Source organism: Vigna umbellata, chromosome 5 (genome assembly GCF_029865625.1).
Source record: "Vigna umbellata cultivar VRB3 chromosome 5, Vumbellata_1.0, whole genome shotgun sequence".
NCBI classification, from domain to species: domain Eukaryota; kingdom Viridiplantae; phylum Streptophyta; class Magnoliopsida; order Fabales; family Fabaceae; genus Vigna; species Vigna umbellata.
In genome coordinates this window covers 63,614,355-63,641,602 of record NC_142169.1, presented here as the reverse complement: position 1 = coordinate 63,641,602, position 27,248 = coordinate 63,614,355, and the positions used below count along the sequence as shown (strand labels likewise).

The following is a 27,248-nucleotide window of genomic DNA, read 5'->3' as shown; positions in this document are numbered from 1 at the left end:
CACAATCGATTGTACTCGTAAAAATATTTCAAATAAAATTTATTTAATAACATAATTAGTTTCATTTAGATCAAGTAAATTCTTTGTACAAGATCTTTAATAGTGAGGGCTTCCAAATTTTAAAAGCTAACATTTCTCATTCGCAGTCCTTTTTTTCATCCTTGATTTATTGTAAGGCTAGAGAGGCATAGTTTCCATGATTAGAAAGTCTTCAAAAAATTTAAGAGAACGCGGAACACAATGTATGCAAAATCCGAATTAAGGCTTAGAAGTCAAATAGCGGAAACACAATGTATGCACTTGTATTTTTTAACTAAATCTATCCATCTAATTATCCTTATTCGAGAATTAATTGTCTATATTAAGTTTTTTCAAGTAAACTCTCATAAAAGAATATTAGATTGAATGAACTCATAGATATGGAATATTTGTTGAAGGAAAATATGAGATGAGTATAAAAAGTGAGAATATTATTCAAGTCAAAAGAGAATGTTAACCTGTAAATGTGAAAATGCTCCATGTCAACCTATATAAGAGTCAATACTGGATTTATAGACTAAGTAAATCTCTTCGTTTAATTTTTTATAATAACGGTAACAGTTAAAAAAGGGGAAATTGTCCGTAGACCTGATTAAAATTGTGAAATAATTCAGTACCTACCAATTTTTTAAATGAATAATGTTTATGAAATATCTAATTTAAATCAATGACAGATGAGATTTTTGTTTCTAGCTTTACTAGTATCTCTACTTTAAAGGTGTCCAATTTTACGTATTTTATCAATTTAAAAATTCAAGTATTTAGAAATAAAAGGCAACAAACATCGGCTTTGAAATAAAACAATAGAAAAGTTGTTATAGTTTCTGAAAGGGGGACCTATATAACCACCGAAACTGAAGCCTGCAATAGAAGCAAAAAAATAGAGCTTCGTTTTAAAAATAACCGTAAATCAATTTATAAAATCACTTTATATCTTTAAAAATCATTTTCAACTACCATATAAGCCATTATCAATGTTGCCCCTGATGATAAAACGACATTGATGTTGAAGTTGAAAAGATTGTCAAACTCCTTTATAACCGACGATGGACTTCAAAAACTGAACTATACACCCAGCCGATGCAACTTAACCTGATTAGTTACAGCAGTGAACGTAAAAAGTTAACAAGTGAGAAAACTATCCAAAAGTGACTTTCCACTATGATCAGATGACAATATTAAAACAAAACAAAAAACGTATTGAGTAAACCAAATTAGCACACTTAGTACCTACGTTAAACATGACGAACATAATTATGTAGAATACAACCTCGTGGCAATGGGCTCGTGGTCTCTAGAGACCAAACAATGATACATTAAGTTACTAGACCGTTAATGCCTCTGATTAACCACTTCCAAACATCAATACCCTGAAAAACCGGGAGGTGAGTAGGATTAGTAGCTGTTTTGCCATAGTTGTTGGGACTGCTTGGATGGTTGGCTTTGCGGACCACCCAAGGAGGCTTCCCGAGGATTTTGTGGCTGATGTTCCAGAGAAATGCCACTCTGAGATTGGTAGAAATTAGGATACCCAAGGGATCCAAAATGTTGTGAAGGTTGTTGCTGTTGCTGTTGCTGCCTTTGACGAAATCCACCTGGCTGTTGTTGATTCTGTCCCTGCATGCTATAGTAGTTGCTGGGAGGAACGGCTGACATTGTTCGAGGGCCGGCCCCCTGAACCCACATGGGAGAATTATCGTTCTACCAGAAAACAAGAATTAAACCCATCTCAGCTTTGAGTATAAATATCATAGAAAGAAGTAAACAAGGCTCCATTTCATATTAATTTCCTCACCCCCACCACCACTCCCAAAAAGAGCAATTCAGTTATATATAAGCCTTCAAAAGGATCAAGTTGTTATCAAGCATAAATAAAAGTCAACATATAATTTTACATTGAATCCTTACGAAATTTACAAAACTTGTCAGAAGAATCATAACAGGAAAAAATAGAGTTAAACTTAAATGTAAGTAATTTTAAGGCTAGATCTTTCTACCTGCTGTAGTGAAATCATATGGTTGCTGTCCTTAAATTGGGAGTTTATCAAATCCTCGTATCCAATGGTTGTCCCAGTAGGAGCAGCAGGCGGACTCAGAGAAAAATTCCCTCCAGGAATGCTTGTTGAACTGCCAAAGCCGTATCCAGGTGGAATAGCAGCAGACTGAGGCAAACTGCTGACAGAAACATTATTCTTATACTGTGGAAGCACTGCTGCCAGAGATTGGTGATATGTGCTGTTTCCAGGAAAAGTCTGCTGAAAAGCTGATGGCATATATGTGTAGCTCTGAGGCAAGAATGGATAGCTAATCATATTAGCGAAGTGACCCAGAGGAAGAGTAGGTTGGGAGTAGGGATGCACAGGAAGGTGCTGAGCAAGTGCGGGTCCAGTGGCAACACTTGCACCAGACAAGTTTTGGGCATTAGGTTGAGGTGTAGACATGGCGCTTGCTCTTAGAGCCTGCACATTGACAAGAGAGTATCAAATAACTGAATTCCCAAATTTTTTATCTTCCTATTTTATTCAAAACTTCAAAAGAGAGATGCAACAATTAAACATGCAAATTTAATCATTAACAAATAATAAAATCCAGAATAAACCCAAGAGCAGCTCGATGAGCATTTTTCTTGATGTGAAACAAATAGATTTGACCAGCAGAACTGGCATACCAACCCCATCTATTTGAGTTGAGTAACTGGGGATGTAAGCCAGCTTTAACTAATGTACATAGTAGTCAATTCCATAGTTGGTATATAATTGTAATTTATAACTATTGACATAATAGCCAGGGTGAAATTCGTGATGCAGCTTAATGAAAATTAAACTAAAAAATATTGGAATACTACCGAAGTATTTCAATATAATATAAACCACAATTCTAACTCCAGTATTTACCTTTTAGGCTAACAGCATAGAAAAGAAAATTCAAAACACTGCCATCAATAACATTTCGTTTTAACAAACAAAAATCTCTCAAAAGCCAATAGAGAAGCTTAAATACGCTCAAGAGCAGAAGTGCACCTCTGACATGGTTATGCTGGAACCACCAATTGAAGAAGCAATATTACTATATTTTGTAGGCATTGATTGTGTTGAAGGGAAGGGTAAGTATGGGATATCTTCTCTTGCTGTTTGAACTGTTGAAGCCAGCAGAGCATTGGGCAAAGAATTTGAATGTGCCTGCTGAAACATCGACAGCAAGGCAGTAAAATTTATATCCACATAGCAGGGTTGCTAAATAAAATTACAAGATCTAAGACAGCAACCAATGTTTTATATCTGGACAGCAAAGCTAGGCAATCAATTTCACAATCAGGACAGCAAAGACTATATTGCTATGTACATATAAATTCGAAAAAATGATAAAAGTTACTCAAAATTAATAAAACTCTTAAGTAACAACAAAAGGTCATTGGTGTCTTAAACAAAACATACATGTAAATACAAACAAAAGTCAAATATAAGTTTCCTAAGAAGGAATCATCAATTATCATTTTCTAAAGAAAAGTCTTTGGAAATTTTGGAAATTTACACTACAGTTCCATCCATAGATTTCAATTTTGGAAATTTAAACCCCCAAAATAGCCCAATAATAATGCCTTAATGTCTCTGTTCAAAGGGATGTCTAGGAATCAACACACGGCACAACTATAGCACCCACTTCGGTTGGCAAACACTACAAGGGCCCGTGTCCCATAGTAACTTGGCCATTATGCACTTCTGTTATTAATTTCTGTACTTTGCTAAAAATTATGAGTTTAAATTAAGATTTCTTTATTAAGGATTTTTTTACTTTTGGGTATTTATGTGTAATGTAATATGAATAAAATTTCATAAATAGTAACCATGATCATCTCGCTATCCCACTACAGCAGTTTTACTATGGGACTGATGACTATGGGTTCAACAAAAATACATTACTACTATACTCCCAAGATTCCCAACCTAAAGTTTGAAAGAATACAAGGTTGATTTATCCATAAGGAACAGATCGATCCACAGCACCACAATTTTACACTAGAATACGTCCAATTAGTCTTTGCTTGTTCAGTGAGACTATGTGTTTAACAATAATTTATTATCACTATTCTACTCCCAAGATTCCCAACCCAAGGTTTGAGAGAATACAAGGTTAATTCATCCATTAGGTACAAAATCAATCCACAGCACCACAAATCCCCAAGGTTCCACACTAAAATACATCCAATTAGGATTTGTTTGCTTAATGATGCACGGACCTAACAACTATTTTGCTGAAGGAACAAATCTCTACTTTCAAAATGCTTCAGAGCATAAGATTTTCACATTTCCAGAAATGACAATCTAACTTAAACATGCCACAAATCATTCAAAACTAATTCACTGAAGGAAATGTGCATTATCATTAAAACAAGTTTACCATTAAAACATGCATCACCATTACAATCTAAAATATGACAAAGCCATAGAACATGCATTACCATTACACCAGAGAAGGAAGCAAGATTCTGCATCTGTGAGCTAGTCTGTGAAGGAGGAAATGTGACCTCCGGTTGGTGGGCATTTTCATATGCAAACCCATGAGATTGTGAAGGAAATGAATACTGATTTTCCTGAGCAATTTCAGGAGCTTCAGGTTTTAAAGCCTCTTGTGAAATTGAAGTATGCTCAAATGTCCCAGCACTCACACCAGTTGCTTGAACTAAATTTCCATCTGATGTAGTAGTAGCAAGATGCTCATCCCCATAATAGTCAGAATTTCTATAAGAAAAACATCTTTAAGGAAACTAGGAATAATCATAGTATTGAAAGTTTGAATAAAATATCCTATAATATAGCCAACGTACCTAGTGTCTGAGTTTTCAATTGTAGAAACATCTGCAGCACCAGATGTATCCTCTAGCTTACTTTTCAAAGGCCTAGATGTAAATGACCCTGGTCCAGATAGGGGGTTACCGGATCCAAAACTTCCAAAGCTCAGATTCATGCATTCTGGTGTATGGAGTTGTAGGTGATTTGGAATTACTACAGAAGGATTGTCATCCTCTTGTTCTGTCCCATGATCATCTCTCTGTATATTGAGCTGCTCTATGTTTGCAGCCACTGATGAAACATCATCCTCAGCTGAAATGAAGAAACCAATAATTAATACACAGGCAATGTGTGTTACATTGATGTACGACACATACACCAAAAAGATGTCAGCCAGAATGGTAGAAATTTATTTCCATGTAAACCACAAAAAATAGATGTACCTCCCGTGTTATCTTCTGATGTACTTTTAGCGGATATTGAAGCATATTCATTATTGTCTGCATTCTCAATGGAACCATCTTCGGCATCATATTCATCCAAGGGAGTTTTCTGCGGCCAATCAGTTTCAACAAAGCTCGATGAGTTTGCATAGTACTCAGAATTTGCATGGGTATCAGCATCTTCATATCCTCTAACATCATGTTGGTTTTCAATACAAGACCATTCATCAATCTGTGGAACATTGTCGCTAAGGGCATGACCTTGATTAGTATTTGTTTCTGAAACCTTAGAAGCATATCCTTGCAATGAATGCAAATTGTTATCCGAAGCTGCTGGAGGCAACAAGATGTTCTGATTATTACCACTCTGGATGGAAGAGTGATGCATGGAAGGTCTGGTCTGGGGCTTACCCATCTTGACAATGTCAGCCATGGATACTTGACCTGCATTCCCCATCCATGCAGATTGCACTCCAGTACGTTGTGATGATGATGGTCCATCACTGATGCCTAATGCATGTGTTTTTTCAGTAGCCACAGAATCACTGCAACAATTTTAAAATGAGACATGAGAAGTGGGAACTGCACGTTAGCAACCCAATACTAATGAAATTTGTATCCAAGTACATGAAGGCAATATATAGAAAAAAGGACAATTTTATGCTACAACAGAGAGAGAAAAGAGGAATGACCACATAAGCATTAGATAGATTTTCTGTACAGTTAAAATGTTACAAATAGATGTTGCACAAAACATAAAACAAAACATAAAACAAAACAAAAACTAGCACTTCATTTCCAACCGAACTCATTCTAAATCCAAAATATTCAATGTTCATAATACATACAGCAGGATCAATGTAGAACCTTAAAACAAATCCAGAGGATAATTGACACATCACCAACTGTTTGGGAAGAAAATATAAAAATCGATACACAAAATAGATTGTTATAGAGTAGGATGAAGAGAATCTACTTTTTAACATAAATTGAAGGATTGTTACTTTATCTATTAACCTCAGTATGTCAGGCTTGGTTTGCAATTTCGTCTTATAATAACTAGTCCAAATTTGCAGATGTATCAAATCCCCAGGAATCCTTATAGCCATCATGATACATTTTACCATTTCAATCATGTCAATTTTCAGTGAGTATATATATGATACGAAGGAAAATAAACCTGAAGGATATCGGTCTCCTGTTCGAATTATTTCCCAACACACTAGATGTTGAAGATGTAGACCCTCCATAAGTAGGTGCTCCATTCTCCTTCTTGTATGCAGGCTTCCCCTGCAGACCAGAATCTGGCCTCCCAAAACAGGGCAGAAATCTAAATAATAATAATAGTGACAATAAACGTGACAGATAATACAAGTTTCATTAAGTTCAGAGCAATATTTCAAGTTCAAACACCCATCAGCTGCATACCGCTGCTTCCGAATTGGTTGGCACTACCACGTCCACCATGACGATCTGTCCCAGCCCTACCGCCACCACGACTAGATGTATTGCTTGTCCCACTCCCACGAGACCTGGAATCTATTGGGTCCTTAATCTGAACCAGCAAGGACAAAAACAGGTAAACAAAAAACATAGACAAACTCGAACAAAATATCAAAATATTAAAAACAAAAGTAGAGACAGCTAGCAGAAACAAAATGCTCAAGTCAAACAAACTCTTCGTATCCACGTACAAACTTAGCACACAGATTCACCTACTGTCACACAGCAGTAGAACACAGTCATGAAAGAAGAAACCGAATTGATAATTTGATTATCTGATTATCAAAGACAGATTCTTTCTTCTTGTTTTTAAGATATCATGGAATCAATCCTGAACAGCTGAAACCAACAAAAAAAATCGTCCACCTCTTTTTTCTTTTCCCGCTTGCTCTTCACCTCATGAAAAGGATCTACACAATTAACAAACCTAAGATTAGAAAAATCGCACCCATATCTGATAGCATCTCTAACACGTGGATTAATTCGTTCTGTTATTTCTCATTTTCCAGCAATGCGCGAGCGAGCAAAGCAATAATCTCGAAACCTTGAACGAAGGTGTTCGCACGTTTCGCTCCAAGTGAAAGAAATATCAAGAACCTCGAAACGAAAAACACAGAGAGATAGAAAGAGAGAGAAAGGAACCTTGTGAAAGGAGGCGACTAACAGCTTCGTTAGGGTCCATGTTACAGTCTTTGAGTGTGGCGTAGATCTCGTGGTCGGGGAAATTGGAGACAATCTCCTTCAAGCTCTGAACCATCTTCCGCGATGACGCCGGAATCGTTGCCGACAACGCCTTGCCGCCGCCATTGTTGTGGCTGCCACCGCCCTTCCCGCTCATCCTCTCACTCTCTTTGTCTCTCTAGGTTTCACAACCACCGGACTAGCTAGGGTTCCGCCGCGACAACAACGGGAAAGAAGAAACCTCTCGCACAAACGCACGTACGCTCCTCGCTTCACAGTTTGCAACCAAAAAGCGAAAACCCCTTCTCGCTCTCCCCCCACTCCTTTTCTCTCTGCGTCTTTTTATTATTATTTTTTTAAAACACTTCTCTTTTTTGTTTTTAACTTTTTTTAAAAATGGAACAAAATATTAATTCATAAAAAATATTATTCGGTCGTGTAGTTTGTTTTTTCTTTTAAGTGTACAAAAATTAAAAAAATACAGTACAATATTTTCAAATAATTAAAATATATAATTTTAAATATGAATAAAATCAATATATTTTTTAAAACCATCAATAGTAAAAAAAAATATGCAATATGTAGTTTTACTGAGAATTATTAACATTATATATATATATATATATATATATATATATATATATATATATATATATATACACACACACACACACATGACGCAGCACTCAAGTTTTTTAATATTATTTCTAACATGATATTTTATTATAACAATATCATAATAATAAAATCCAAAGTTTATAAAATTTGGCTTGCATACCAATAGATCAGATATTTCACGCAGATCTAAATTTGTTTGATTTCCGATAATAATAATAATAATAATAATAATAATATAATGTTATTATTATAATAATAATAATAATAATAATGTATAGTTTCAGAAGTTTTCATGTAAAATTTAAAATTACATGTCATATGTAATATTTATTGGGTTCTCTATTTTCATTTTAAGAAATTATTATTGATTAGTTTTTTAAACATAGATTGAGTTTTATAATTAAGTAAACAATGTTTAAACGAGTGTGCATACAATTATTTATTTCGGTAAAAAAAAACTTATTTGAAATTACAAAAGTAATTCATGACATTTCTGTCAACTTTTTAACTTGCTAAGTTTAAAACCGATGATTAACAAAAACAATTTTGTTTCAAATAAACTTTCTTCTCAAATAAATTTTAGCTTGTGTTAGGATTAAGGTGTTAATTGTTCAATGAAATTGAATAGAAGTGCATTACATTTTAATTATTTATAGTTAGATTTTTTGTATTTCTTGTTTAAATTAAGTGATTAAAATATCTTAGATTTTAATTATATTTTTTTAATAAAGCAAAATAGTTTTTTTAAGACAACATTATATTTTAAAGATAATTGGGCTTTGGTTTGAGTTGACTTTAGTCGAATTTTGATTTAAGACGACTTGTTTCTATTATTAGCTCGAATTGACACATCTCGACTTTTGCTTTAATTGACTTGTCCCAACATTTAACTATTGTCAGATAATTCTGATCTTAAGATTAAGCTATTTGATTTTGACATAATATAACTAACTCGTATTGACATTTAACTTGATTGAATCATCTCGACATTTGGTCTATATCGACCTTTCTCAACCTTTGACATAGACCGACTCAAATCGAACTTCGACCTCAACTAACTCAACACAATATTTGAACTAGGCTGACTCATTTTGACTTTTAGGCTTTGTTCACTTGAATGAATTTGGGAGAGAGTGATTAAATGAATTTGAGAGGATCTAAAGGTAAATTTTTTATTGTTTATTTGAGTGGATTTGGAGGGGTAAATGAGAGTGAATTTGGAAGTAAAGTTTGTAATAATTAGCGCAGGATTTGATTGATGTGACAAATTAAAAAAAAAAACTTCCAAATTGACTCTCACTTACCTCCAAATTCACTCAAATAAACAACAAAAAATTTACCTTCAAATTCATTCAATCACTCTTCCTAAATCCATCAAAGTGAACAAAGTGTTAATCATGTCAACTTGTCTTAACATTTGTCTTAAACTAAATTGACCAGACATTTGGTCTAGATTAACTTGTTTCAACCTTCCTTCAACTCAAACTCATTTATCCCAACCTTCGATCCAGACTTACTCAACTTGACCTTGGACTTGTGTAGAGTTGTCTCAACCCTTAACTTTGATTGAATTATCTCGACCTTCCACCTGCATTGACTCGGTTAAATCATTAATTTTGACTTATTTATCTCGACCTTTGATCCCGATCGAATCAACACGACCTTTAGCATACACTAAACCAATTCAATATATGACTTAGGTTGAATCTGCTCGACATTTTGTTTAAATTGACTCATTTTTTTCTTTGTACCAAATCAACTTAATCTTGATCATACGTCGATTTATAATAATAATATGATGAGTATTATATTAGGCTTTTGTTTAAAAGCCAAATTATTCATTCATCATATAATAATCAAACGAGCTTCATACATCGTTGTATTGTTAGCTAAAAAGCAAATTAAATGTTATTAGCAATGTTAATTAGTGACACCAAATATCGTGTTGATGGATGTACACTCTACATATTCAATTAGGTGACATAACTTTACCGTTTTTTCATTTCCAAAGATGCTTATATCTATATGACAATTATGTACTTTAGATAAGGTCAATGACACGTTTCATCTCACTGATTAAATAACCATTTAAATTATTATTAGTTTTTATGAGTTTCAAAGGAAATTGGGTATTAAGTATCATTTTAACTAGTTTATTTCGTTTTAATAAATAATTACAGGCTTAATTTCACTTTTAAATAACTAAAGACTCCATGTATTACAATATTTATCCATTACTTGTATAGTTTTATATTTAATATGAAATTATAAATGTTTTAAATTAATAGATGATCTTTATTAATTTAGAATGTTACATTATTTCTACTTACTTATAGAGAACAAGCTTATCCACAACTTTTTGTAAGATTAGAATAATTTAAAGACACACCAAAACACGTAAAACCATTTCAGGCGCTATTATAAACAAAAAGAATGTATTATATATTTAACAATATATCCGTGTATATACAAGAATAAAATTTGTATCATATATTTAAATATTTGATTATTAGTTTCTTTAGCCTTTTTAATTTTAAAATTCCACATAATTCAATACTACAGTTTCGAATGTTCGTACATTTTATTATTCATTTTATGTTATACTCATCAAATGTCATGCTAATGTCACTGCAATTAATAATTAAATGACAAGGTTATAGCATAAGATGAATTATAATTGAAAAATCATAACGAAAAAAATATGAAAAAGAAGCTAAATAATAAAATTTGTCAAATGATGCCAATTTGATAAATACGAAACGAAACCATATTAACCATTGGAAAATAGAAAAAGTTACAACAGAGAATTCTGACATGCGTTGTAATAACAGGTTCACAGAAAGTTAAAACCTCCCTATGACCACTCTCTCCCTCTCTCTCACCGCTTTCGTAAACCCCCTTCCCTGTTCTCCTTTGCCTCTTCCTCTTTCTCTCTCAACAAATCCCAAACAAAGCGTGTGTGAAAGAAGAATTTCGATTTGGATGTTGGATTGAGCAAAAGCGTGACACCGTCACCACTGCGGTACTGTTTCCAGATCTCTCTTGCAACAACCGAACTCCAAAACCCTACCAAACACTCAATTCAGATTCTCATCGATGGGGCAGAAGTCTCTGATCTACGCGTTCGTGTCTCGTGGAACGGTAATTCTCGCGGAGTACACCGAATTCAGCGGAAACTTCAACTCCATCGCCTTCCAGTGCCTTCAGAAGCTTCCTACCACTAACAACAAGTTCACCTACAATTGCGACGCTCACACCTTCAATTACCTCGTCGACAATGGCTACAGTATGTATTTTTTCTGTGTTTTGTTTTTCTTTCAGTTTTTGTGATGATGTTCTTCGTGCTTGTTGCTTGTGCTGAATTTGATTCTAGATCGTTTATTTTAAGTTTCCTTTTGTTGGTGAAACTAGTTTGCGTTGTTCGTGTGCGTAAAACTTGCGAACAGACCGAGAGACACGTGGATTGTATTCGTTACGTGGTTTAGGAATGTGTTTTGTAGTTATTGGGGGAATGAAATGGTTATTCAGCTTTGGTATTATTCCTGTGCGAAGTTGTTTATGGTTCGCGACACATAACCGTTGTGGTGGTATCAAATTTAGTTGAATCGGGGAGCGCTCTGGTTTTGCAGATGTCATGCCTAGAATTGTGAATATTTGTGGATTTCCTATTCTTGTGTTTGTTTTTGGAGGATTATTGTGTGAAATCATTCTTTTTCATCAGTAGTGTGTTGAGTTCGAAATCCCTCGTTCAAAACTCTTTTCTGTTATCTCTCACATTCTTATCTGTTTTTACACAATCCTTTTGATGCAATGCTAGTCGACATAGTTGCAGTCAACCGATCGAAGTTCTGCACGCCATTCCTCTGTTGTGCTTGTTATCCGTAACGCGATCCAGTTTCCATGCTGGTATTTTTTTCCTCACGGTCTCACGCAAGTGTTGTCTACGGTCTTCCGTTTTTCTGTTGTAGCGTCGGTCACCCCTTTTTTTTTTTAAATTTTTTGAGTTTACTTTGAGTTATCTAATTTCTTCCTAGGATTACATTCCTTTGGGCCAACATGTCTGCTTATTTTTAAATAAACGTGTTTGGTTAATAACTAAAGTTACGTGGGGGATATATTTTTATATTCTTCGGAATAACTAAAATGTGTTTGCTTCATAATATATTTTCTTGGGAATGTATGTTAAAATTATAATATGTAAAAGATGCTAATTTATTAATACAATGCATAAACATAAAAATAAGATAAATATCATAAGTACATTACTAATAATTTTTCGTAGTATTTGTCTTTATAAATTGTTATAATTTGGTGTAAATTATCATCAAGTGTTTTATATCAGTTAACTCCTGAATTTTGTTCTCCATTGCATACATATCAAAAGAGTTTATATCGGCCATTAAGAAGCCAACCAAGATATTGACAGGAAACACATCTTCTAGTTATTATAATTTATAATAAGAATACCTGAGTATATAATGTATTATATTTTTGGTATAATATAATATAGTTTTTTGGTATATAATGTATTATATTTTTGGATACTCTTGTACTTTATGTTATTGAGAGGTCTTGTTTAAGAAACCCTAGCCATTTACTATGTTTATTAATTTTCACTTAATCCACTGTTGAAATAAAAACCAGTTAAAACTATGAAAGTAAATTGGGTAGCATGCATGCCTGGTCTAGTGAGTTTGTTAGTTTTTAGGGATAAATATGTTTTTGATCCTTTAACTTTTAGTGAAAATTAGAATTAGTCTATCTTCAAAACTTTGATCCAATTTAGTCTCTTAACTTTATAAATGCGTGGATTTAGTAATTTTAACTTAATTTTGTTTAGTTTATTTAATGTTTCAAACACATTTCTAAACTAATATTGAAGCGAAAATGTGCCAAAAGGTGTAAATAACTCAAATGCTATTATAAAACACATTTGAAACGTCAAATAAACTTAAGAAAATTTGGTTAAAAAGACTAAATTCATGCATTTATAAAGTTAGAGGAATAAATTGGACCAAAGTTTAAAAAATGATTAATTTCAATTTTCATTAAAAGTTAAGAGATCAAAAACATATTTAATTCTAATTTTTATTTCAACATATATATTAAGTAGTAACCATAATAAATTGTTAAAATTTATTAAACAGGACCTCTCCGGTTAACAATAATTCAGGGGAGTATCCAAATTCTATTAAGATGCATACAAAATGGTTTAATATATTGTTAACACATGCTGTGACAAGCTGGCGTGTTTCCATAAGTCTAGGAATACACAAGACATGAAGCAGTGAAAACAATCCCACATTAACAAAGTAGATTTTTAATTCCATTCTTCAGGTAATTATTTTGTAAGAAGTGTTCTCTACTTCTGTCTTATAGAACTGTAAGGATTATTCGAAATTAAAAATAACAATATAATTTTTGAATTGTTATTTAGCTCAAGACTTTAATTTATCTTAAATTTTTGTTTCAATCATCTCTATCTGAAGTAAAATTATTTAATTTGTATAAAAGATTCAGAATGGCAGTCATCCAATTATCCATTATCTTACTATTGTCTTTGGAGGTTCTGGCCACAAATCTATGTTATCTAAGATTGATAACCATGCAGTGTTTCTGATTTTTGGGATTTCTTTTTTCTAGTTTTATCAACTGATATTGCTTTGCATAAGTGAAGCTTAAAATTTTGAAGTTTGGTAGTTCTGAAATGTCCTACTTTTGGAATTTTGTAGCATATTGTATTGTTGCTGATGAATCAATTGGAAGGCAAGTGCCCATGGCTTTTTTAGAGCGTGTCAAAGATGATTTTGTGTCAAAATATGGTGGAGGAAGGGCCGCCACAGCTCCTGCGAACAGCTTTAACAAGGAATTTGGGTATTATGTTTCTGTTCTAAGCTTTTAAAGTGTAAGGCAGTGGGTTTATATTGCTGTATTAGCTAATGTGTTAAGGTTTGTGTCCAGGCCAAAGTTAAAGGAACATATGCAGTACTGTGTTGATCATCCCGAAGAGGTCAACAAGCTTGCGAAGGTGAAAGCTCAGGTTTCTGAAGTTAAAGGTGTCATGATGGAGAATATTGAAAAGGTACACATGAACTACTTAATTGCACTAATTTAAGATGGTAGTAAACTGAAGAGATCGATGGGTACAATCATTTTTTCCGATCAATAAACATTACTGTGAATGTCTAAATTCCCAGAATAAATAAGACAACAACATTGAATGGATGTCTGCAAAACTGAACACGAGTCTATCTTGTATGAAGTTCATGGATTGTGCTTGTGACGCATTGGTATTTGGTCTGATCAAGCTTAGGCATATTGGATAGTGATCTGACATACCTGTATGTAGATATTGTCTTTATTACATTTGGGATCTGAAAGTGATTATCAAATCTTCTTCTCCCTTAAAGGGTGGTGGTTTGTATATGTGACATACAACTAGAAAGACAATGAGATTATTTATTGTAATCTTCAAGTAGCTAGGTTGCATAATTGGCAAAAAGAGGCCAAGACAGGGTAGTTGGAAGATTAATCCGAAATCTAAGTTCTCCATTTCCATTTTATGTTGAAACTCTTTCCCATGTTTTCTCTCTACTGTCTAGGTTTTAGAGTCTGTAATGGTTTTAGTAGGCTGAGCGCTGCTACAGTAAAATAAGGTTTACAAGAAAGCATTTATAAAACTGAGTGCTGTCATGTCATTGCAAGAAGACTGAAATAAGGCTCTGTTTTGATAGAGAATAATAATTGTTGGATTGTGTAAAATGCTTATGGCCAAGTGAGTTCCGGTTCTTCATTTAGATGAAAAAAGTTTGTTTCTATTGAGCTGTGGGGGGTTAGGTAAGGGACCTTTCCACCTACTTGTTTCCTCAGTAGTAAGCATAAGTTTTTAACAGCTGTTGATACTTGACAGGAATCAAGGGTATTAGAGTAGGTTGAGAGAAGATAATGTTGTCTTTCAATTTGGTAATGGTCACCAGTTATTTATTTTAAGGACCAAAAGTTGTTAAAGAAAAATGATAGGAACTGTGAGAAAACTAAGAGAAAATAAGGTGAGAACTCATATTTATGTGAAACATGTAACTACTGAGTAGTTCTGTACAAAACCTAATTAGGCAGATAACTTTTCTCAAACTTACTGTATTCCAACAAGACTGTAGCAGAACATGACAGTAGACATATCTATAGTGGCTGTAGAAAACTATTGGAAAATTAGTTGCTTATTTACGAAAATGGTGCAGTTTTGGTTTGATTATATGTAAATGGGCACTTTTAGAAAAATTACAAGAATGAGTAAGTCGTGAGACTAGGGACGACTTTAAAATTATTTGGTTTTTATCGTATCTAAAGTTGTGATACGAAAGATAACTTCAGTGCATCTGATTTTTCTTTTTGAAGTCATGCTTGGAAGATTTTTTTTTTTCAAACTGAAGTTGTGCTTGGAAAGAGGACTTCAGTGTATTTACATTTTTATGTTTGGGTTGAAGTCCTTTTAACTCAGGCGTTTTTAGTTTCCCAACACAGATTGTAGAGAACATGACAGTAGACATACCTATAGTAGCTGTAGAAAACAATCGGAAACTTAGTTGCTTATTTATGAAAATGGTGTAGTTTTTGTTTGATTATACGTAAATGGGTACTTTTAAAAAAAATACAAGAATGCGTAAATCGTGAGACGAGGGATGACTTTAACCTTGAAAAAACGAGTGGTGCTTCCTGGCATGACTTTTGTGATAACAAATTATTTGCTTTTTGTTATATCTAAAGTTGTGATACGAAAGACTACTGAGTGCATCTGATTTGTTTTTTGAAGTCATGCTTTAAAGCATGACTTTGGCTTGGAACATTTTTTTTTTTTCAAACTGAAGTTGTGATGGGAAAGAGGAATTCAATGTTTTTACACTTTTTATGTTTGGGTTGAAGTTATGTCGATGCAAAGGTTTTTAGTTTCCTTTTTTTATTTTTTGAAGTCATGCTGCATTTCACGACTTGTGATTTTTTATTTATTTATTTTGATGAAGTTGTGCATTTGGACGATTTCTCTCTCTCTCTCTCTCTTTTATTTTTATTTTTTATTACAGTCTAAAAATATATTTAATTTGTATTTGTGGTTTTATTTGGAGATGATGTAATTTTTTAAATTTAATTTAATATTGAATTTTTTAGTAAATAGTCTATTTTAATGTTGTAATTATTATTTTTAAGATTGTAATTATTAATATTTCAAATTTTATGTCAATAGAAAGAATTTTGGAAAATTAAAAATAATAATGATAACTTAAAATATATATTGTCATAGTAAAAGATGTTGTATGTGGAAGGAACTTGTTGAGATGAAGATGAACTAGTTATGGTGTGAAGATTACCTAGGTATCTAAACATTGGTGGTATTTGGAAATTAAATTAGCACCATATGGCGGTTGAAATTAGAAGAAGATCCAATATGTTCATATCGTGGTGGGGTTGTGGTTGTTGAAGTGTCATATTGTTGGAAACACAATGGTTAATATAGTTTGAATAAATAATGTATTATGGAATGCATTAGAAAATGAATTAACATCGCCTAATATTGATGTTTGTTGAGGTGTTATGTATGAGATAGTGTGTTGAATATGCCATTACATATATTGTGAAGTATTACGCAAATGACCATTCCGACTATAATGTAGTGGTCAATATCTGTTTTTTCTTCCTCTCATGTCTTCTTTATGAAGCTTATCTAAGTTTAATAGGTCAATAGGAATATATTGGCAAAACCCAAATTAGCTTGACTCGGTCAACTGGTAAAACTTCACTTTGGCAAAGCATATGAGAAGAACAACTGCGTGGCTCACAGAGGGACATAAATAGTTATCAAAGGCTTGACGTTATTTTTACGATAAGAAGTCCATAAAAACTGAAAAAAATGATATATGCATTAGTCTAAAAAAAATCAAAGTGGAGAAAAATGTGATTATTGTTTATTATTAACCTCTTGGTTATATGTGGTCAAATGTGCTACGTAAGAGTTGAAGGGAATAAGTAGGTGTGCTTGTCTGCTGTTTGGGACAAGACCACCTATAAGCAATAATACTTAGTTATAAAAATGGGATAAATATGTTTTTCGTATTGACTAAAATGTATTTTGTCTTTGCTTCAAAGTATGTACCAATTTCGTTCCTATATTTCATAAATGAATGTAAAATGTCCTCAATAGCAAACAATAGCTAACGACATTAAAGTCTCCCTCTCCTCCCCACAACTATCTCTCTCTCTCTTTCTCTTTCTCCTCACTCCAACTCCCTCTCTCTCCTTGGCATTGTGGAGGCCATGGAATTCGACCTCGCCTTTCACCTCTAGTTACACAAGGCTCTTGAGGTGTCTGTTACCGTGCATCCATCCTTCTCATATTTTGCTTCTGCTTCTTCTTCATGCTGTTCCCACATGGTTCTAGAAACTTCTTCCACCCCATCATCAAGGGAGCGAAACCTACTTTCTGAAATGGGTTTTGGGTAAACCAGAAAAGGGAAATTGGGGAGTATATTATTGCCCTGTGGGATTTGTGGGAGAGGGTTGAGGGTGACATTTTGAAGGGACAATAAGAATATGGTTTCGGAGTCGCAAAAATGGAATGATGAATTTGAAGGGTAGTGGTAGGGGTTTGTTTTATAAGTGCAAAAAGCCATTGAAATGAAAGGAATTTGCAGTTAGAGTGATCTGTCAGATTAAAAGTCTTCTCCCAACCACTTTCCCACCCTTTGCAGCGTCGTTGAGCTGAATCACACCTTGTCCCACTCTGTCCAACTCCATACCCTTTCCACAAACTCCATCATGGTCTCCACGAATAGACCCTCGCTCACCGCCATGCATAACTTGCATATAGGGCCCACACGACCTCCACCCTCACCCTTGAACACAAAACCTAAGAACCCCAATAGAGTTGCAAGGAGGAGAGGGAGACTCTAACTATTAGTTTCTGTTGAGGACATTTTATATATTTTTATAAAGTTAAGGATGAAATTGACACATTCTTTGAAGCAGGAACAACATACCATTTTAGTAAACAGTTTTGGGATAAAAAAACATATTTAATCCTATAAAAAATCAAAAAGTTATGATGCTGGTTAAAATTTAAAGCAATAGTATATGCTATGAAAAATAACCCATTAGCTAAAAGGAAACCAAGATTGGTAGTAATTTCTTTAGTAGTTAAAGGTTCAATAGTTGGAAATATACATGCGGACGGTTGAGCCTAGTGTTAATTTGCAATAGTAACAATCCAAATGTATATCTCTAGCTTTGAACCTTTAACTGCTCAGGAAATTGTTGCAAGTATTCGTTTTCCTTTGGCAGAAAGGTTATGTTTCTTGTCATACACTATTGTTTTAAGTTTTAATTTGTATCGTAATTTTATTATTTTTCTAACTAATTATTACTGTGATAGGTGGTCTCATCCATCACAAAAGATAAACACACTTACTCATTCCCTTGAGCTCTTAGTAACACATTTGATCACATAAAACCAAAAGAGGTTATTAATAAACAATAACTACATATTTCTCCACTTAGTTTTTTATTTCCTTTTCGAGACTCATCATGTTTACACCATTTTTGTTTTAAGATTTGGGGATTCCTTATAGTAGAAATAACGTCAGGACTTTGATTACTATTCACATCCCCTTTGTCAGCTGCAAAATTGTTCTTCTCATGTTGTCATAGTGGAGTTTCATTAAGTTGACGAGTCATGTGACAATTTGAGCTTGGCCAATCTATTCCTACTAACCCATTAAACTCATATAAGCTTCCTAAAGAAGACATGAGAGGAAGAACAAATAGATATTGGTCACAATATCATAAAAATGGATAGTAATGTGGAATGACTAGCATAACGGTCTAATTGAAGAAAATAATTTTAGTAGAAATAGCCATTTGTGTGATACTTCATAGTATATGCAATGCTACATTCTACAAACTATCTTTCACATAACACCTCAACAAACATCAAATATGAGATGACAATATAAGTTCATTTTCTAATACATTTTATAATGCAGTCTTTATAAAACTAAACTAGTCGTTACATTTTCAACAATATGACATGCCATGGGAGCCTCTATAAACCCCTCCACAATATGAACATATTGGATATTCCTTTGTTGCCCAACAATTTCAGTAGTAATATGCTGCTCAATTTAATTTTCAAACACCACCAATGTTCAGATACATGGGTAATCTTCACACCATGTTCATCTCAATAAGTTCCCTTTCCACATACAATATCTTTCCATTTGAACCCAACTTTTTTTCAAGTCCGTCTCATAATATCTTCCCAACCTCTACAACTACACTTCTTGCATACAATCCAATACCACCTATAGATTATTTTCGATGTCTTCACATTGATTGATAATGAAAGTGGACAGGATGAAGAGCAAGATGGTGACAATGACGATAATATTAAACAACAATTTCGCATGCCAGTTGCACTGCCATATGACCCATTCACTGAATATAGAGCACACAAAAGGCCTAGTAGACAACTTAGAAGGCCACCTTGTGTCATTGATTCACACGTATAAATATTTATATTGTGGTTATTAATCTATAATGTATTTTCATTTCAAATATTCTATTACTATGACATTATACATTTTATGTTATCATTATTATTTTTAATCTCCCAAAATTGCTTTCTGTTGACAAAAATTTAAAATATTAATAATTAAAATCTTAAATAATAATTACAATATTAAAATAAACTATTTACTAAATTTATTCACAATTAAATTTAAAAAATTAAATCATCTCTAATACAAATCATAAATACACATTAAATATATTTTAAAACGTAATCAGATATTTAAAAAAGAAGAGAGAAATCGCCCCACGGGCACAACTTCATGCAAAAATCATAACGTCTATGTTTGTTAACAGAATTTGTTAACAAACCAAAACTGCTCCATTTTCGTAAATAAGCCAGAATTTGCTAACAGAAGTACTGAGCTGTGAACTAGATACATAGAGTACCTTTTGCATTAGCAGGCTAAATTACTTAATAATAGGTGTTATAGTGATACCTGTTTCTCTAATAATTCATAGTTAATACTGTAGCGGCATGTAATGGCACCTAGCTGCAGCATTAGTTGCATCGTATTATGTTTTTGCAGTGTGTGTAGTGGCAGGGATCGTGTCCTTCATGGTCATCCCACTAAGCTGGACTGAAAAGCCTGTTTTGTGCACACATATGGTTATTCTGGCTCCATTGTCAATCTTTTTTCCATTTAATGATTTTGAAGTTAGAAATCCTGGTTCATTCAAAGAAAATTCTGCTTTCTATTCTACCTGTTTTTTAAATTCTGGCAGAAACCTTGCAATTGTCAGGCAGCCAAATCTGGGCCTTTCTCTCATTTTTTCAGTCAATTCTAGCTGCCCAGTACTTTTCTGTTCAGTTCCTTGTGGTATGTGTCTCTGCTCTGTTCATTGTATTATTACTTGACTCAATTCTTCACCTATTTGACAAAAGTAGCTCTAGTTGTCTGATTTCTTTGTTCTATGTTACTCTATTACTTGTCCGGCAGCTATTGCTCACCGTTAGCCTTGGCCTAAATGCAGCATTTTCATATAACACCTTTTAATTTCATTTCTAACTATTTCTAGGCTTCGACAATGTTGTCTAGTCCAGCTCCCTGTTGCATTTATTGGTGTCTTAATTTATTTGTTTTCTGATTATAATATAAATTATATGCATTGCATTCAGCACCTTTTGTGTATATTTCCACCCTGTTTACTGCAGCCATAATCTAGTTTTTGAAGTTTTTTTTTTCTAATGAGTTTTGAGCATTATTGTGCATGTGTAGTTCCAATTATTTGCCTTGTATTAATTGCAATCGTTAGCTTATTTCATTTTGGGATCAGGCCGATCGCAATATTTGAATTCTTTGACAATTGGAAGCGTTATTTCCTTCTATTCCTTGGGCAGTTGGATTAATTTTAATTTTTTTTTTCTCATACCCCAATATTACATTTTGCTATTATATTGTGATGAAAGAAACTTTAAGGTCTGATCCTGGTGATTAGAAAAGAGATACTGCCGATTGGGGGTTTATTGAAAACCTAAAAATACGGGGGGTATGAAGTACTAGCAAAATAGTTTTGGGTACTCATACTATGCGATGCAGAAATTCAAACTAATTATAACTATTGCAACTGCAGAAGTAAGATTATCACAACGAATATGCAATAAAAGCGTTCGAAATTTCAAAGAAAGCCAAGATAAATTTACCTTATGTACGCTAAAGCTAACGTACACCAGTCTCCTTCCCAAATGTTTGGGGGGAGGTGTCATTGTACGCAACTTTCCCCTTGTATTCTCTGACTTTATCATCATAAATTCACTGGTCGTAGTTGCTTGTTCATTTCATGTTCCTTGTTGTATCTTCTCTTTGAACCTTAGCAGAAGCTTTCTGCAGAAATGTACAGATAAAAATGGGTTTGACATGCATCAGTGGTCATTTTATTTATTTATTGTAATACTAGAAACCACTTTATTTCTGATGTTTATATATTAACTATTTTAGTTTTCTCTCTGTTTTTGTTGTTTAACTGGCAAGTTTTGATGCCGGCCTATCTCATTTTTGTTTGATATGCTTGTGCACTGTGATTTTCAAAATTATATCTTTCCTAGAACTACTGCACCTTATCAACCTGTGTTTACAATGTTCGTTTTTATCAACGTATGCCAAGACAAGTCAAGACAACATTATTGCAGGCCTTTGACTATAATTGGATCAACAAGTCTGATGTATAAGATAAGGGCATTTGATCAAATTATACTGACATTTATAATTTAATGTAGGTTCTGGACAGGGGTGAAAAAATAGAGCTTCTGGTGGATAAGACAGAGAACCTTCATAACCAGGTTAGTATGTACTGTGTTTATGAAGTATGTATGTGAAAGGAGATTTATTTCTTTTGGTGGGACTAATAATTTCTTAAGCGAATGCTAACTATAGCATATTTCTAAATATTGAGAGGAGATTCCTCAGTTTTGGTGTCTTCATTGTTTCAGACTATCTAGTTACATCCTCTTTTATATTTAAAAAATGATTTGTATATATTCCACTTTCCGCTCTCTTCTCTCTCCACATGCCAAAAAATCTAAGAAAAGTCTCGGATCCTGATTTCCGTATGCTTTCATTTTTTTTGGCTTTGATACGGATGTGGTAGTGCAAATTTATATTTTACCATTTTGAAGAAAAATACATTTTTCAGGCACAAGATTTCAGGACTTCTGGAACCAGAATCCGTCGAAAAATGTGGCTACAAAACATGAAGATGAAGCTCATTGTCCTGGGAATTTTGATAGCACTGATCCTTGTAATAGTCCTATCCGTGTGTCGTGGGTTCAACTGTGGGAAATAGGCACCATTCTCTTTATCATGTTATTTCGAGCTTGAGATTATATGAGGAAAGATCCTAATTATGTATCGCATGAGTTTGTATGTAATATAGTTATAGATATAGATAAAGGTCTTATGTTGGTCGCTTTGTTTTACTTATAAATGCTTTATTCTACTTATAAATTGGGTTGTCGATTTGAAGTTCAGTTTCCATTTTATTGTCATCAATCATGTAAATGTGTTATTTGATCTTATTCTTTCTAATGATTCCATTTACGCCATTTTGCATTATCAACCTTTATATCTAGTGAATCTGTGGCCTTCCAAGGTTACTATTTCCTTGGAAGTAAACTTTTCAGTGAGAGTGTCGGTTGGTAGCACCAAAGAAAATTGCTGACAGCAGAAATATATGATTCTATTTCAGTATATAATAGCGAGAGTTTTAGGTTAATATTTAAGTCTCTCACCTTGTTTTATTTCATTGAAAACTTACATATTAGTTTTCACTTCTTCAAATGTATGTTTTACTTTGAGTCATGGTAGATTATTTTTGTTTTGGTGTTAGTCTGAGTTTTTTTATCACATGGTAGTTACCATGAGTCATACATGTTTGGAATACTGCTAGTCGTGTCATCTTTTTGGTGCTGGAAATCTTCTTTACGCTAACATTTAGCACGTTAATAACATTTTTTTAAACACTATTGTTTTTTTCTGTTCATTCAACTTGGTTGGTGGTTCAGATGCCGTGGGAGGGGGCTGGGTTTCTCACAGGGCATTTCTCGAAAACGCCTTACTGGCAGCTTCCAATTAAAATCGCGTTTCAGTTTTTTTTATTACGATACATTAATTTTTTTACTCTTTTTACTTTCTCATCATACTTGCTAATAATTTTTATTATTATAAGGTGAGGAAAAGAGAGTAAACTATTATATTTTCTGTAATCTTTAGATTTAAAAATCCTTTATAAGCAGTTTTGTTGAAGAACTATTAATAAAAAAACCCATTTATCAGTTTCAGTGTAGAAAATGGATGATATAAATTTCAATAACTTAAAATCTTTAAATATATATCTAATAATAAAATAATAAATGTAGTTCTTAGGTAAATGCCGAAGAAGTTTTCATGTATTTATCTGTATAACTTGATTATATATAAGAAGTATTATGTATTTTAGTAATGTTTATACTATTTTAATGGAAACATATTTAAACTGTTGGAAGACAAAAAAAGTCTTAAGCATTCAATACAGACTGCAAATGTCATACTATAATGTAAATGTAAAAAACAAGTCACCTTCATTTGCGCAATTGGTCAAAAAGAATAGTCTGTCATAAAAGCAAAGTTTTAGGGGGGAAATCTTATGAAACTTCTCACCATCAAAGCATCTTCATTTTTTTTCTGCCGTGTGATCTGACAATTTATTTTCTCATAATTACAAACATTGCATTTCATTACAAAAAATCACTTTGAAAAAAATTTCATTTCAACAGAACGTATTCGATTAAAACGAACTTGAATAAAATTTTAATTTACTTTCTAAATTTTTACCTCAATTTTGAAAATCCAAATAAGTGGTTTTGGCTTTTAATTGTAAAAATAAATCATTCAACTCTCTCATATACAAGTAAAATTATATTTAAACATTTTAATTTGCAGCTTTTACTAACCAATTAATAAAATGTTCCAAAGGTGTTTTTCAAATTATTTTGTTCTTTATTAGCAGTTTTTTAAGTAACAGCTAATGAAGATTAACATCCAAATCACAATTAACTTGTTTAATATTCTCTACTTTTTACATTAACATTTAACTAATTTTGTTATCAAAAGACACGTGTTCTGCATCACCTACTCAAATTAGAAAATGCATTTAATTTCATAACCACATGCTTGATATCCACTAAGATTGACCAGTGATAGAAAAGTTTGCATAATTTACATGAAGTGTTAGCTTCAAATCTCTCTCCTATAGTTGTAAAAACATCACATGTTCATTAGTAAAAGCACTCACATTTCATGCATAATAAATAATTTATTTTTTCTCTCTTATTAAAACATACTTAATATTGGTAAACCCATAAGTTTAAAAATAAGAAAGAACAAACTAAACAAAATTATCATCCATCGCCTTCCTAAAAATACACAAATTTGGGCAAAGTTTTATGATTCAATAGTCTCCAGAAGAAAATTGGAAAAGTAAAATACACTTTACAAGCATATTATTGTTGCATGTTGCCTGAGGGGTCAAATAGGCAAACTTTCAAACTCGTGCATTGTGTGTTGAAAAGTTCCCTTTCTTTACAATCAACAAAAATTCTTATGTTAAATGGCCCAATTCTTTTATCTTAGTCAACATGGCCCAAACCATTCAAACTTTTCTTTGTTAGAACTTCTTACAAACATGTGTGCTTCGTTAATAGTTCACACATGTTAACACAAAAGACACCAAATGCTATATTCCAGTAGAAATTTGATCAGAAAACATGCATGGATGATTTTAATATCTCTTCTCTCTGTTATTAAATAGTTCACCCAAGAAGTCAAACTATATACGTCAGTCAAAAATTTCTTATACCACTCTCCCAAATTTATAATCAAATGACGCAAGAAAATCACCCCTTTCAATCAACGACAATTCTTCATCCAACAACTATGACCATTGTTATTTATCTACAACAACACACATTACAAGAAGAAAAATTAGCCACAAAACCGTTGTGAATTTGACATTGTCACTTACGAAGCTTCACTTTTAACACGTTCTTGCAATCCATTAGACCAGTTTTTCAAAATAGGAAGAAGCCTTGAAATGCTTAACTTTCATTTTAAATAATAAATTCAATTCTCGCTTATCAAATATAACCTTTTTTCAAAAACATGTATATACTATTATCTATGTACTTTAATAGAAATCTCCTATAGAACTATTTTGAGAAAGTCAAGATCTTGTTTCATCATGGAGGCTGGTTCACAGGGTCAGGTGGAGAAGAAAAAAAATCAGAAAATAGTTAGACGTTTTAGAGAAGTTAGCATGATATAATGGACTAAATTTATATATATTAAAAAGTGTATTTTAAGCATAAAAAATGAGATTTACATCTATTTACATTATAAATTTATCATACATTTTGTTGATGTGGAATCTCATACACACTTCTCCTACATTAAATATTAATGAGTGGTCTAATAATAATCATATAAAAATAATGTGATAGATGTAATAAACTACTAATTGTATTAGGATAAATTTAAATGATTTTAATATAAGATATAGACTTTAAATCCAATTTTATCTTACAAAAATATTATATTTATATTTATTAATATATTATAATTCATGTTGTGGCTCATCTTGAGCTATAGTGAATATAAGATTTTCAACAACCTATGATAACAAACATGTTATTACACATAAGAATTAAAAAGAAGGAACATTTATCCAATACACTAGGTGGAATTTTATATATGAGGAGGTGCATTAGAAAAAAGAGTATATTAATTGTCACTATCTCCCCCATTCAACGTTTCACCTAACAATGGTTTTTGATTCCTTGCTTCTAAGTTAGACTGACCCAGATGTGGATGAGAACCACAATAAATAAATAAAAGCATAAAAAACACAACTTGTGAGAAGGGTCAAGCACATGAAATGGTCTAAATCAGCTTTAAATAAATGGGTGTAGTTATTGAAAATGACATGATTGCAAGGTTGCACAGCATATCATAAATGTCTTTCCCCAAAACCGTTTTCATCTTTTTCATCGTTTTCATGAAAAGACAGGTCCATTAGTGTGTTTCTTTCCTTGCACATATGGTTCATTTTGGAGGTTACACACAAACAAGCCAAAACTAAAATAGTCTTTAATTATGGATGAAAAGTAAGGATTTGGGGTGGCTAAAGCTTTTTGTAGGACCAAATCTTATTGCCATGAATTCAACATATTGCAAAATATCAAATTACTCTGTCCTTTTCTGCTCATCAAATTCTTTGCTTTCATTTCAACCTCATTTCTCATCAATACAACACTGTCTTTTTCTTTTAATAACTATGTTACCCATCATTATCTTAAGAGTCTTCAAATAAAAGCAATTAAGGAAACTGGATAATTAGCTTTCTTCTGCTTCGTTACAACCATATGATACCATGAGATCATGTTTTTTGCCATCACAACAAATAAATAAAATTATTTACTTCCCACACTTCATTATTAATATCCTTTTTTTTTTCAAATCAAAAGATGCCATTCATGTGTCTTACTCACACATACTTACTCCTCAAACAAAATACTTCACGTAACCACCATTCTTGGCTAATGGTTAATTTTTATAGCATTGTTTGGCAGTCTTTATGAGACAAATAAAAATAAAATTTTAAATATACTCTTTTTTAAATGATAAATTTGATTTGATTAGTGTATTACTTTTTTTTTCTTACATTTTTTAGAATTCAAAATCATTATTTTTTTGCCTTACAAAACAAAGAAAGTTTTGATTTTTTATATACCCTTTTAATCTTAAATTAAAGACAAATAAAAATAAAATTTTAAACGATAAATTTTGATTCGATTAGTATATTACTTTTTTTTCTTACAGTTTTTAGAATTTAAAATCATTATTTTTTGCCTTACAAAACAAGGAAAGTTTTGATTTTTTATATACCCTTTTAGTCTTAGATTAACATTTGCATTCCTTTGAATTGCCACCTCTTGTAAATTAATATATAACTAACATGAGACAATTATGGAAGGCATGACATGTGATGATGTAGGTTACCTTCAGGTCAACTTTCCAGAAAATTTTAA

The 27,248-nt window shown here is 32.6% G+C and overlaps 2 protein-coding genes across 4 annotated transcripts; one reads left to right on the top strand and one right to left on the bottom strand.

Annotated features, from left to right (window-relative positions):
• Positions 1-1,178: 1,178 nt before the first annotated feature.
• On the bottom strand, positions 1,179-7,793 carry LOC124848620 (uncharacterized). 3 transcript variants are annotated; one of them, XM_088116587.1, is made up of 11 exons: positions 7,418-7,793; positions 7,142-7,185; positions 6,701-6,827; positions 6,453-6,576; positions 5,684-5,817; positions 5,273-5,602; positions 4,865-5,141; positions 4,499-4,778; positions 3,060-3,221; positions 2,037-2,498; positions 1,179-1,740 (listed from the first exon to the last, which is right to left on the bottom strand). In XM_088116587.1, exons 1-11 carry the CDS (start codon positions 7,611-7,613, stop codon positions 1,435-1,437), a joined length of 2,442 nt encoding a protein of 813 aa, XP_087972713.1. In that variant the 5' UTR covers positions 7,614-7,793; the 3' UTR covers positions 1,179-1,434. The 3 variants fall into 3 exon arrangements, with proteins under 3 accessions (XP_087972713.1, XP_047182299.1, XP_047182300.1); XM_047326343.2 differs by having other exon boundaries at positions 5,273-5,817; XM_047326344.2 differs by having other exon boundaries at positions 3,060-3,218; positions 5,273-5,817.
• Positions 7,794-10,908: 3,115 nt separating this feature from the next.
• LOC124848622 (vesicle-associated membrane protein 722-like) lies at positions 10,909-22,655 on the top strand. The gene is made up of 5 exons (XM_047326346.2): positions 10,909-11,360; positions 13,807-13,948; positions 14,036-14,156; positions 21,906-21,968; positions 22,322-22,655. The coding sequence occupies exons 1-5, from the start codon at positions 11,171-11,173 to the stop codon at positions 22,469-22,471; spliced, it is 666 nt and encodes a 221-aa protein (XP_047182302.1). The 5' UTR covers positions 10,909-11,170; the 3' UTR covers positions 22,472-22,655.
• Positions 22,656-27,248: the final 4,593 nt, after the last annotated feature.